General features: G+C 39.5%; 2 protein-coding genes across 16 annotated transcripts in view; one reads left to right on the top strand and one right to left on the bottom strand.

Moving 5' to 3' along the window:
• Positions 1 to 13185, top strand: part of IPCEF1 (interaction protein for cytohesin exchange factors 1) — a 171109-nt gene that overhangs the window by 91861 nt on the left and 66063 nt on the right. For 10 of the 14 annotated variants that reach the window (XM_070376909.1, XM_070376907.1, XM_070376913.1 and 7 more), the window contains 2 exons: positions 1646 to 1685; positions 2308 to 2477. In XM_070376909.1, the coding sequence (XP_070233010.1) occupies positions 1646 to 1685; positions 2308 to 2477 (210 nt within the window). Of the gene's footprint in view, positions 1 to 1645; positions 1686 to 1730; positions 1946 to 2307; positions 2478 to 13185 lie in introns of those variants that run through there. The other 4 variants (XM_070376916.1, XM_070376915.1, XM_070376914.1 and 1 more) reach the window with 2 other exon arrangements.
• The window catches only part of OPRM1 (opioid receptor mu 1), a 164402-nt gene continuing 153553 nt past the window's right edge, over positions 2337 to 13185 (bottom strand). For both annotated transcript variants that reach the window (XM_070376902.1, XM_070376900.1), the window contains one exon: positions 2337 to 2375. In XM_070376902.1, coding sequence (XP_070233003.1) covers positions 2337 to 2375 — 39 coding nt within the window. The remainder of the gene's footprint in view (positions 2376 to 13185) is intronic.

Raw genomic sequence — 13185 nt, 5'->3', positions numbered from 1 at the left:
ATGACTAGAATTTGGTCAAAAATACCTACATTTTTGTTGCCTGTCATGGCTCTAACAGGTCTTCTCTTGACTAAAATTTAGGGCAGATATTGCCTTTGTCATGTCCATTTTTCAAAAGAATGATTTATTTCTTCAAGAATAAAATTTTATTCTAATATTTGTAAAGTAAAAAGTCAGTATGAGGTGTCTCAGGAAATACAGTTTAAGGCACTTTAACTTCATCACTGAAGTTAAATGATTAGAGAAATACATCTGAGAGAAATACAAATCCTACCTATTCTAAAACTTGATAGGAAATTTTTGTTTATTATATATGAAACATTTGTTTACATCTATAATCATATAATATTACCATGCATACATAAAGGATTTTTAGTTTTTAGTGCATTTTTGTGTACAACCATATTAAATACTTATGAGACTTATGGGATTGGATTTATAAATATCTTGATTTTACAAATGAAGGAAGTTGGTTTTGAGTGCTAAACTGACTTTTCCCTGGGTAACACAGCTACTAATTACAACAGCTGTAAGTTGATTTCAGGTCTCTGGATTTAAAAATCCCATCTTACTTCCACTCTGTCACATTCCCTCTTCAAAAATATAATAGAACCATTGTAATTATTAAAGCAATAGTTAGATACAGAGGATATTAGCCAGGTGCATCTAGAATAACTTTATAAGCTCTTGTAATAGAATTGCATACCAATGTTTAGAACTCCTTTTCGATTATGTACATTTTTTTTCAAATTCTCCACTCAAAAGATTATGTCATTTAACCCTGACTGAATTCAGCTTAGATATAATGGAGGAAAAAAAAAAATCTCACACACATACAGAGCCAGTTGAAAGATTTTTTTTTCTGTTTTTGTTTATAGTCTGATGATTTTACTTGAATTGTTTAAAATGTACTGTGAAAAATGTGTATTTCAGATATAGTATCTTTTTTCTAATTTGAATCTTAGAAGAGCTAGTATAAAATAGAAATTGGTAATTAATTTATCTTCCATAAGACAATATGTGAATTAAACCTGGCTGCAAATCAGAATTTCCCAATAAGGAGGGTTGATAGGTAGTTACACCTCACCAAAAGAGGTTGTGGAACTTTTCTGGGATGGTTAATTCATGTGGTTTACATGCAACCCGATGGAGGTAGCAGGACCATGAATTTAGTAGTCTGATGTACACCTGTAGTCCTGTGAGACTGTAATGGTTGTCTTCCAGGTTTATTTAAATAATTGTTGCTCTTTAGAAATGGCACAAAATAAAGCATGCTATAAGTTTTTCTTCTCTCACAAAGAATAAAAGGGGAGATTTTTTATTATTTTTAAGAACTTGAGTGAACACTATCCTGTCATAACTAAAGTGGTAGTGAGAAAGGTGGTTGTGGCTGGAAACAGGAAACATTAGTGATAAATGCTGTGTTCCGTAGTTTTCAGGTGCAGCTAGATGTCTATTGATTCTAATTAGCACATTTTGTGCCTCAGCTAGTAAGCGCCCCTTTAGCTCTGCTGGGAGAGTCGTTTTTTTTTTTTTTAGCTTCCATCCTGCTCATAAACACTGCCACCTCCTCCCTCCTTCTCTCTTTACAAATGTTACAACACAATCAGAAATTTCCTCTTTTCTCTCCTTTCTGCATTTCCAGCAGGTTCCCTTGCGTCAGAAGCAGAGAAAGAAAACTCAAGGTAATTAGATCTTTTGTTTCTTTATCCCCTATGTGTGTGTGTGTGTGAGTGTCGTGTTCTCCTGGATGTCTTCTTTGGGATCCGATGTTTGTCTGTCTTAATGCTAATACCAGGACGTGGATGGCAGATTAATGTGGGGTTCTTGTTTTTGGATCGATTTTAAGAAATGATGGCTTGCTGTTCATTTGGATTAATCCCCGTGGTATGTCAATAGAGCTTACAAAGACTGGCACTGAGTCGGCAAGTGGCTGTGTTTCTAGGTGGGCATTAACCCTTTTCCATCTCTTGCATAACTACTGCTATTATTGTTGCAACAAGCTGGTTAGTGCAGTGATGTGCCTGCCAGAATCATGATTTTCATGTTTTCAATTTACTCGATTGAAGAACGTTCTTAGACTTACACCTGTATGTGTCTCACTGTTTCTTTGATCTTGTCCCTTCTAAGCACCAAATGAATGTTTAAAAATAAAATCGGTAAATTACTTTAATTTTCACATTTACTTTGCATAGATCTTGGTACAAAAATCCAACTTCCTGAAGGTAAACAGTGTACAGTTCCCTTTCACTCTGTCTTATAAATCAGGGTACAACGTTACGTACTTTTTCATGTACTTGTTTGCAGGTTTTTTCAGCATGAGTCGAAGGAGGATATCATGTAAAGACCTGGGGCATGCTGACTGCCAAGGGTGGCTCTATAAGAAAAAGGAGAAAGGAACTTTCCTAGGCAACAAATGGAAAAAGTTCTGGGTGGTCCTGAAGGGGTCGTCGCTGTACTGGTACAGCAATCAGCTGGTGAGTCCACTCTCTTCCTCCTCTTCCCTCTTCAACAAAGGGTGGGTCAGAGATCATGATGGAGCAGGTGGTCCCTATGGGAAAGATCATTTCAATTTCTGGGACTTGGAATAGAGCAAATAAACCAATAAGCTCTAGAAACTGTTTCTGTGGATACGTAGGTTTTTCTGTTGTACTTGGAGGAGAAAACCATCCCGCTTGACTAATCTTTGGTTGGAGAGGAGCATCCCAATGTATACCTGTCTTGAAGGAGGATTTCAGGGCCTGTTAATGTTACTCTGCCATGAGAGATGCTAATCATTTCAGGATTTACATGGACAACACTTGCTATGGACACTTGACATTGCTAAGATCTCTACTAAAAAAAGGGTCTCAACTTAAAGAAAAGTTGAGGGTATAAACTGATTCTGTCCACAGAAGCTGTTTTCATTTTCCCTCCTTCATTATTTTCTTTTCCTCTGACCTTCTCTGTGGCTGGAGTGGGCAGGAGTTGGTTTTGGAATCTCTAACCTGTGTGCCAACATTGTGTCGCTGACTGTCATCTCTTGTTCTTTGGCATGTACGCTGATGGCTTTAAACTAATGATCCTTGGACAAGTCTTGATAAGAAAGTTGCCTAATTTATCCTGTAATAGGCAGTGTACTTTTGAGATCTATTTTGCAGGCGAGTTTTCTGTTGGAAAGGGCTGAAAATAAAGTTATTGTTAAAATGTGTAATGATCAAAATTAAAAAAAAAAAAAGTGTGCTGATCCTTCCTGGCTTGAGGCATTCTGAAAACAATGATGTTGTTGAATATTGAGCAGAGACCTTTCACAGAAGAACTCTCTCCACTAACCCCGAGTAGCCAACTGCTGATCTAAGGAGAGCTTGTTTCCCGTTTTGGTTGAGTGAAGGTCAGCAATGGATGTCCTTTAATCTATTAAGGGGAAATCATTTAAAAATTGACCACAAGCCAGAACAGTTCTTTTTATATGACACCATTCTTTTAAAATATCTTGTGTATGCCCATCTCTTGAGCAACAGAGCTTTAGGGCAAATAACTTTATAAATGTAAAATAAGTGCCCTGTGTAGTTTGAAGGTGAAATTTTCAGCTAAGAAATCTACATTCACTGGCCACTAATCAAAAACTTGTGTATCCACGTGACCCAAGGACCTGTCCTGTAAGGGTCTGGTTAAACTGCACTCAAATCCAATTCCACTGCCCTGGAATCAGCTCCCTCTCTTGTGCTTCTCTCTGTACGCCCCCTCCTCTGTCTCCTGCTCCCAAGTTTATTGCTTTGGTTTCACCCAAAACCTGGTACAAAATTCTTCACTGAGTTTTATAACAATATATATTTTTGAGTTTTAGCAATTTTATTAAAGATTTGGGAGGTTCACAAGTAAGAACCACCTTGTAGAATATGTAATCCTCCACTGTCTCCTTTTCACTCTTTTGTTCTCTCCTGGATACATTCATCATCTCCTCTAGCATGGAATGGTTTCATCCAAATTAAGGCAACCTTGGGCTGGGCTCTCACCTTCCACCCTAAGGGGTTTTTCCTAAACAAATACAGCGTCCTTCTTCTTCTTCTTCTTTTTTTTTTTAATGACAAAGTTTAAGATTTGTTTACTTTAAACTTTCAAAGATGCAATACAGTATTTTTTACTATAATCACAGTGTTGTACATTACATCCCTATGATTTATTTATTTTATAACTAAAAGTTTGTACTTTTAGTATCTTCACCCCTTTTGCTCACCCCTCAATCTCCATTTCAGACAGCCACCACTCTGTTATCTGCATTTTTGAGCTTAGGTTTAAAGATTCTACATAAAAGTGAAAGCATACAGTATTCATTTTTCTCTGTCTAATTTATTTCACTTAACATAGTGCCTTCAAGGTCCATCCATGTCGTTACAAGTGGCAGAACTGCATTATTTTTAAAGCTGAATGTGTGTGTGTGTTAGCAGCTCAGCCATGTCCGACTCTTTGCGACCCCATGGACTGTAGTCTGCCAGGCTCCTCTGTCCATGGGATTCTCCAGGCAAGAATACTGGAGTGGGTAGCCCAGTACCCACCTGGGATCTTCCTGACCCAGGGATTGAGCCCAAGTCTCTTGCATTACAGGCAGATTCTTTACATCTGAGCCACCAGGGAAGCCCGTTATAGCTGAATAATATTCTACTATTTACATATCTCAGTCAGTTCAGTTCAGTTGCTTAGTTGTGTCCGACTCTGCGACCCCATGGACTGCAGCACACTCACATCCTTTTAATCCACTCATCCATCGATAAACATTTGGACTGTTTCTGTATCTTGGCTATTGTAAATAATACAGCTTCCTTCTTAATGAAGGTTAATAAATTAGGGTTAATATAATTTTCTGCTTCTCATTTATAATGTTTCAGGCTTTTGCTTTTGGCTAGTTGTGGCAAGTTATAGTCTGGATCTTTTATGAAATGAGACGGCTTACTAATTTACTTTTTAATAGCTCTTTAGGAATTTTCTGAGACTGTTGGGAAGATTGGGTGCTGATGGAGCATAGCACATCTGTGGGAAGTAAAAAAGCTCAGATATAAGCCTGGCATTAATTTCCTTGTTCAATCGCATTTTCCCTCCAATATGTTCTCGGTGCTGTTCCGGTCTTCATAGAATTGAATCCCCTCTGAACCACACATGGTTACAGAGTTGGCTTATTTGGCCTCATCAGTTCATTTGGCTTGTTTCTCTTAAGGGAGCAATGAATTACCTATTTTAGGCATTAGGAATCTCATGCTTCCACAGGGACTAGCACTGTTGACAGAGACTTGATGCGGAAGAGGAAAAGGAGGGACCATCAGACCCCCTGGAGGCCCCCGTCCTCAGTTGCTGTCATACAAACACATAAAACAATACTCAGGGAGCAAATGATGAATTCGAGCAGAAATAGATTAGCAACATTGAATGGAGATAAACTTATTGTTATCTGGCCAGAGAATTATCCTATTCAGCTAGTGGTATATAACAGAACAACCCTTTCAGCTCCCTAATTCTATGCTGTATTATAGAGGAGTCATCTCTACACACACACATACACACACACACACATACACCCTGACATCTTAATTATATGTTTGTTTGGGGGGAAAAAGTCTACTCAGTGAATACTTAATTTAAGAGTCATAGTCCTGCCATCCGTGTGAATATCAACTGTGAAGTAAGAGCCAAACACATACGCTCAGGCTGAGAACATTTATTTACTTTAAGCCACTCAAGGAATTCAGACTCAATAAAGTAGCTCCCAAGGCATCTATGCCTTATGAAGAAACTTCTTTTTCTTCTACCTTCCCTGTTGCCCATTCTTTTTCATACGGTAATGAAGCTGATGGTTTCATAGCCAGAGTCTCCTCTTATCAAATGCCTGCCAAATGCCAAGAGAGACTCGAGGTACCTTTCCTACATGTTTTTTTTTTTTTTAACTCCTCCAAAATACCCTCTGAAGTAGCAGTTGTCACCTATTTTGAACGTTGGGAGAAGGCCGAGACTCAGGGAACTCACGCACATTCTCCAGGTGATCAGAGTCCTAACGGAGGGAAAACAGATCCCCTTAAGCCCCTTAGACGTCTCAGCCCCAGGTTTTGTCCTATGCCAACCTGACTCCATGCAGGGACCAGGATAAGCTTGGTTCCATGTGGTTCCCCGCTATTGTCTGCCTTCAGAGGGGCTCAGAAGGAGCAACTCGAGAAGTGAAACGTGAGGCTGGGCTTATGTGCAAGTGCAGCTGCTGTTGTGGCGTCCCTCTGCTTGTCGCGCTTGTTACCTGACAACCTGAGGAGACGCCACTCTCACCTCTCTCAGGGTTTTGTTATCGTCGTTACCTAGTAACCGACACACGGTGTACTTCCTTCTTCCACCACACTTTGATGCTTTAAAAAATGCTACGCAGATTTTCTTGAGAAAGGTCAAGTCCAGACATTCATCTATCGCTTTTCACACCCCATCTTACTCGCATAGAATCTCATGCTGCACACAAGAATTTATGGCATGTTTTACAAAACCATATTCAAGTTGAACAGCCTTAAAAATCCAGGCTGTTTAAAATCTTGGATTAAAGTCCACACAAGTGCTTTTCCTTGCCCCTGAAGTACCAGTTCATTTCCTGGCTACTGATAATCTCCTGGCCCCTATCTGTCTTATTCTCCCTACCCTCTACACTGCCACCCAAGCTGCAACTGCAGAACTAATTTTAATTCTTTATTAATGGCATGTATGCCAGCTCTCTCTTTAAGCCTTTGCATATGCTGTTTATTGGCTCAGATAACTCTTTGTTTTCATCCTGTAAAGTCTTTCTCCCACTCAATCCCATCAAGCTTACTCCTCCTCCTAAATCAAATTTTAGTTTGAATAGCTGATCCTCTTAGTGTCCTTACCTTTCCTCTGACCCAGATTAGGCCACCTCTTCTGTGCCCACGGCAGCCTATGCTTAATACTTATTACACTTATCTTCCTCTTTTGTACATCTTGTTGTGTGTGTTTAGTCTCTCAGTCATGTCCCACTCCATGTGACCCCGTGGACTGAAGCCCGCCAGGCTCCTCTGTCCATGGAATTCTCCAGGCAAGAATACTGGAGTGGGTTGCCATGCCCTCCTCCAGGGGATCTCCCCAACCCAGGGACTGAAGCCTGATGTCCCATATTGCAGGCAGATTCTTTACAGTCTGAGCCACCAGGGAAGCCTGTACATCTTGTTAGTCTTGCTGTTTTCCACTACTGATAATAATCTCTATAGAGCAAGACTGAGTATATCTTTAGCCCCTTAGGCGGTGTCTGACACTTACTAGGCACTCCTGTTGTATTTGTTGATTTTATAAATAAACAAGATTTAGGAATCACCAGCATTTATCTTACCCGTGGGGGTTTTGAGAAATGGGCTGGGGAGTAAAGACGGCTTTTGATGGAAAATGATTTTCCAGTAAAATAACATCTATTAAAAAAAAAATATATATATATATAGTCACACCTAGTCATGTCTGTTCTTAAAAATACAGGACAAGATCCAATTTGAGATTTGCTAGAAGGTTTCCATGGTCCCAGATGGGTCCCACACAGCTGCTTGCTCCCATTTTGTTAACGTCTTACTAGAGTTTATTTTATTAGATTCTTTCTAACCATGGCCTCTGGCTGAAAACGAGGGTTTATTGATCCAGATCACCAGGTTAGGGCAGAAATGTTGAAAGAGAGAAGGAAGACTTCCCAGGGAATCCCCTCCACTCGAGATTTTCACCTGGATTCCAGGCACATCTGAAGACTGATGTTTGGGATCAGCATCTTCTCTCTGGAAGAGAACAGACAAAGTTTTGAATTATTGTTTTCTTTCAGGCGTGTTGCTATGAAATAGTGACAGGATAGGTCCTGAAGATGTGATTACTTATTGGTGAAAAGTATCATATTTTTTCAGCTTTAAGATTTCCCCTTTTGCTATAACTTATTTTTCTTTTCTAAGAATTCTTCATTAAAAGTTTGCATAGTTCCTTGAGAAATATGTTGTGGATTTTATTTATACCCAAGACTGATCATATGGTAAATATTATATATATATATTATTTTGTTATATAACCCACTTAAAATCAGTGAGGTTCTTAAACGTTTCTGCTCACAGAGCATTTAATCATTTTGGTGGCGTATCTTCTTACTTTATCTAAGAGCATATGTGAGCTATCAAAATTCATCAAGGGAACATATGCATTAGGCTAGTATAAAACTTGGAGGCATTGCCTAAACAATTTAGGCTTTAATTACAAAGCACAGTTTAATATTAATTACAGATAACAGATATTAAAATTCTCTTTCTAAATGAGCCAAACATGAAAAGTTTATCATCTATCCTTCCATTCATCCACCTACCCACCCATTTATATATCCTCTCATCAGTATTTATTGAGACTTAAAAATAATTTGGACTAAGTAGTAGATGTAGATGTTATAAGTGTAGAATTACAAATAAATGAGAGACTGCAATTCTTCAGTCTATTAAAAGCTTAGAGACTGGTGCACACAAAAAGACCTGTGTCAATGACATGATCAAAGAAAAATTGGTGAAGAAATGGCTCTGAGAGTGAGAAATACAGATGAATTCTATAAAATTCAGGGTAAAGGGAAGTATTTTGGGTTGAATGTGGGAGAGTTCTGCCAAGCAACTTTTATTCCTGAAAGATTCTTCTCCCTTTCTATCTAGGAAGGTGTGTTTTTCCTTATCTCATCATTTCCCAAAGCTGTGTGATTTCCTTGGTCAAAGAAGCTAGCCTTCTTTACTGGATAAATATAATTTTCACCAACAAAAAAACATTGTTCCTGTGGATTGCAGTGAATTTAGAAAGTCTTCGTGGAGAAGATCAGCCTTGGAAGACAGTTTTTATTATTATTATTATTTTTTTTAAGGACAGAGGGTAGAAGGGTGGGCATTCCAGTCTGGGGACTAATGTGAACAAAGGAATGAAAATATAAATGAACTGTGCCAACCCATTGTGTTAGGCATTATACTGAATTCTCAGAAACCCTGGCAAGATAGAGTTTATTATTCCCATTTTTCAAGGCGTTTAATGCAGCTGAGGGAATTTAAGTAACTTGCTCAAACCTGCTTAAGGAGTAAGTGGCAGGACTGGAATTCGGAACAAGATCTACCAATACTAAAGTCAGGCTACATGACCTCCCCGTTGAGAGGTGAGCCAGGATCAGTAAGTGTGGCCCCAAATGCACATGGTAGGGATGTGGATTTGGTCAGTAGGCAGTAGGGAGCCACTGCAGATTCTTGAGTCTGAAGATGACCTCATGAAATTGGCTTATGAAAATACCAACCGAACAGTAATATAGGGGCTATGTGCCGTGCTGTGCTCAGTCGCTTCAGTCGTGTCTGACTCTTTGCGACCCATGGACTATAGCCCACCAGGCTCCTCTGTCCATGGGATTCTCCAGGCAAGAATACTGGAGTAAGTTGCCATGCCCTCCTCCAGGGGATCCTCCCAACCCAGGAATCGAGCCCATATCTGTGGTGTCTCCTGCATTGTAGGCCTTTTCTTTACCCACTTAGCTACTTGGGAAGCCCATTAACACACTAAGACCCCCTAAACCTTTTTTCCCGTTAGCTCATGGTATCAGAAGGTGGAGAAGCAAACCTACAGATCTGTCTCTTGACTACCTTTATAAGGCATGTGACTGGTTTGTTATCTGCTGCACACAGGCCTCCTGAATGCATGGTTTCTCCAGCCCAGCAGAGCCCCTTAAACTGCTGCTGTAAGTGACATTTGCAATAAGCAAGGGCACCAGTATAAAGACAAATACTAATGGAATAGTGGCAGAGCAGCATGTCACAAACTCCCATCAAGTACAGGACATGGAGTGAAGAACAGAACCAGGAGAAATCGTGTCAGAGCAGGGCTGGTAGGCAGTGCGAGTGGGCTGTGCAGGAGTGTCCTGTGTACCCACAGGAAGCCAAGAGATGCTCTCCATACCATGTTTCTACCAAGAAATGGGAAGAACGGGGTCTGACAGGAAAACATTCTATCCCTAAGTAAAAGCAGAGCTTGGTTCATGGACTCTGAATGCACATTTATGGCATAAAAGAATTTCAATTCTCTGTCTTCATAAAGCAAAAATCTCAAGTCTTTGTGATTGAGTTTCACGTTAACTGGCACTTTATTTTGCTTAAAACCTAAACGTTATCAGTTTGAGAAGAAATCCACTGTGGTAGATCTCCCCATTTTAGTTCTAGGGTTTCTTCTTTTGATCCTTGGTAAAATATTTTTTATCTAAGAAACAGAATAGATACATGTATACATATTTAAAAACATGAACCACTGGAGAACGAAATAGGAAATCAAGGAAGATTTAAGTTCTGGGGGAAATCAAGAAAGATTTAAGTTTTGGCGGCCCTTGCTTTTTTTGTAAATTCTTTGAAGACTGTAGCAGAATAAAAGGATCACTGGCTCCGAGTCTCCTAGAGATAACAAGTAATGAAACTAAAAACAAGCAAACCTACCTACCTCCCCAAACAAAGTCACCTCAATTCCTTGCCCTGCCCAACAGTAAAAAACATGCATATCTTTAGTAGCAGTTCAGAGTTCATCTTTATAGCCTATCCGCCTCATCAGTGGAAGTTTAAAGCCATGATTTTTTTAGACTTCCAAATTTTTGTATATAGAATATAAACTTGTATTAGATGACAACTGATTTTTTTAAAAAATTCAGGTAGAGAAAGAAGCAATAACTTTTAACTAACACCTTCTCCATTTTTTATTACTGTTCAACTTGCTACCATTTAGCAAAAAGCAAAATTTTCATATTGTTTACCTCAAATCTTATTGCTTTACAATTGTGGCATACTCTCCATTAAAAATAAAAAGATGAAGCAGTCAATCCAGTGATTGATTTAACATGGCTTTCATTTGGAAAAGGGGGAGGGGAAAGAGGGAGTCATGACGAAGAAGAGACCAACAAACAAAAAAGGTAAATTAAACATACAATGGTTTTCTTTAAAGAAGAAGAAGAAGAAGAAAATGTTATTTTCAACAAAAGGGGGGAAAAGCATTGAAAAGCCTTGAGTCAAGCCATAGCCAAAACCATATTCTAAGTAGCTTTTCTTTTTTTCCCTGTCTTTTTTTTTTCTTTTTTAAAAATAAAATCTCTTCCCAAACCATTATCACTTTTAATCTTCCCAGGACTGGGCTTCATCTTCAGTCTGGGGAAGATGATATGATATAGGGGCAATATAGGATGATATATATAGCCTATAGGATGATATAGGGGCAATATAGGATGATATATATAGCCTATAGGATGATATAGGGGCAATATAGGATGATATATATAGCCTAAAGGATGATATAGGGGCAGTATAGGGGCTATATTGGAGAATAAAGGAGCTTTCAGAGGGTCAGTTAGGAGATGGTGACAAAAGGCAGTTGTTGAAACGTGAACTCCTAGACTGGAGGGGAAACTAAAAATTTAGGACGCAGTACACAATAAGTGGGGCTTCCCAGTGGGTGTGAGTCATAGAGAACTGAGTGAAAGCTGCTCAGTCGTGTCCAACTCTTTGTGACCCCATGGGCTGTGCAGTCTATGGAATTCTCCAGGCCAGATTCACTAGAGTGGGTAGCCTTTCCCTTCTCCAGGAGATCTTCCCAGCCCAGGGATCCAACCCAGGTCTCCCGCATTGCAAGCGGATTCTTTACCAGATGAGCCATAAGGGAAGCCCAGAAGTCGTAGAGAAGGGAAGCCAAGGGAAGTCATAGAGAACCAGCCTGCCAATGTAGGAGATGTAAGGGATGTGGGTTTGATCCCTGGGTTGGAAAGATCCCCTGGAGGAGGGCATGGCAACCCACTCCAGTATTCTTGCCTGGAGAATCTCATGGACAGAGGAGCCTGGAGGGCTACAGTCCATAGGATCACAAAGAGTAGGACACAACTGAAGCGACTTAGCATGCACTCACACAGTTAGCAAGGGAAAGGTATGTGGAGCGCTTGATATAGAACACAAAATATTTGAAGCTAAAACGTCTCCAAGTTTTAGAGCCTGGAGAGACTAGGAAAATAATATGAAAATTGAGGAAGGACAAATTTGTTGGTAAAAATATGCACTTAGACTCATTGTCAGTGACTTTTCTGGTTTATTTTAGTTTTGTACATTCTTTGTATAAAATTACTAGGAAACCTATGTTCTTTAGTAGTAGAGTAACCATTTATTGATGCCTTTTGTGCTGTTGCATCAGTGATTCAAGGGAGCCCAGGAACCCCTGGGCCTCATACAGAAAAAGGTGAATCACCAACTCTTTATTTCATAAACGCTTTTGGTAAACTGCTGAGTTTATATGTTAATATAAACATATAACCATATGTTAATATATGGTTTAATGGGCTTCCCTGATAGCTCAGTTGGTAAAGAGTCTGCCTGCAATGCAGAAGACCACAGTTCAATTCCTGGGTTGGGAAGAACTGCAGGAGAAGGGATAGGCTACCCACTCCAAGTGAAGTCACTCAGTCGTGTCTGACTCTTTGTGACCCCACGGACTGTAGCCTACCAGGCTCCTCAACCCACGGGATTTCCCAGGCAAGAATACTCGAGTGGGTTGCCATTTCCTTCCCCAGAGGATCTTCCCAACCCTGGGATTGAACCCTGGTCTCCCGCATTGTAGTCAGACACTTTACTGTCAGAGCCAACAGGGGAGTCACACTCCACTCCAGTATACCTATTATACAGACCTTGCAGTTCTTTGAGAATTCAACCTGCCAGCCTGAATGTGACTGACTTTCCCCCTCACTGCCTGAATGATTCCACGTGTCTGTAGGTTCAAGTAACCGTGACTATATCAGATGTTTTCAGTATTCAGCTGCATATTTAGGTCATGTGAATTTTGGAAGATCTTAGGTTTGGAAGGGATTTTTCTTGGAATCGGTTTTATAAGAATCTCTATAGAAAAGACTAATACGGTTTTTAGATTAAACTGAATATACCTTTGCAGAAAATGTTACTTGAAAGCCTGAATTTCTCTTTTTATGAGAAAACTGCTCTGAAAGTTTCACTCAATATAGAGCATCTTTTTTTTTTTTTTCACCATAAGAAAATAAGAAATGGGTTAACTCTCCCTTTGAAAGAGTTGTTGATGTTTTCTTAACTTTTTTTAGTAATCAGTTATTAACATAGATTTGGGGGAAGATGTCTGAACAAGTTTAGCATAGGTTGAAAAAAAATCTGTAAG

The sequence above is a fragment of the Bos mutus genome, chromosome 9, assembly GCF_027580195.1.
Source record: "Bos mutus isolate GX-2022 chromosome 9, NWIPB_WYAK_1.1, whole genome shotgun sequence".
NCBI classification, from domain to species: domain Eukaryota; kingdom Metazoa; phylum Chordata; class Mammalia; order Artiodactyla; family Bovidae; genus Bos; species Bos mutus.
Note: the sequence above shows the minus strand (reverse complement) of the source record. Positions and strands in the feature narration are given on the sequence as shown.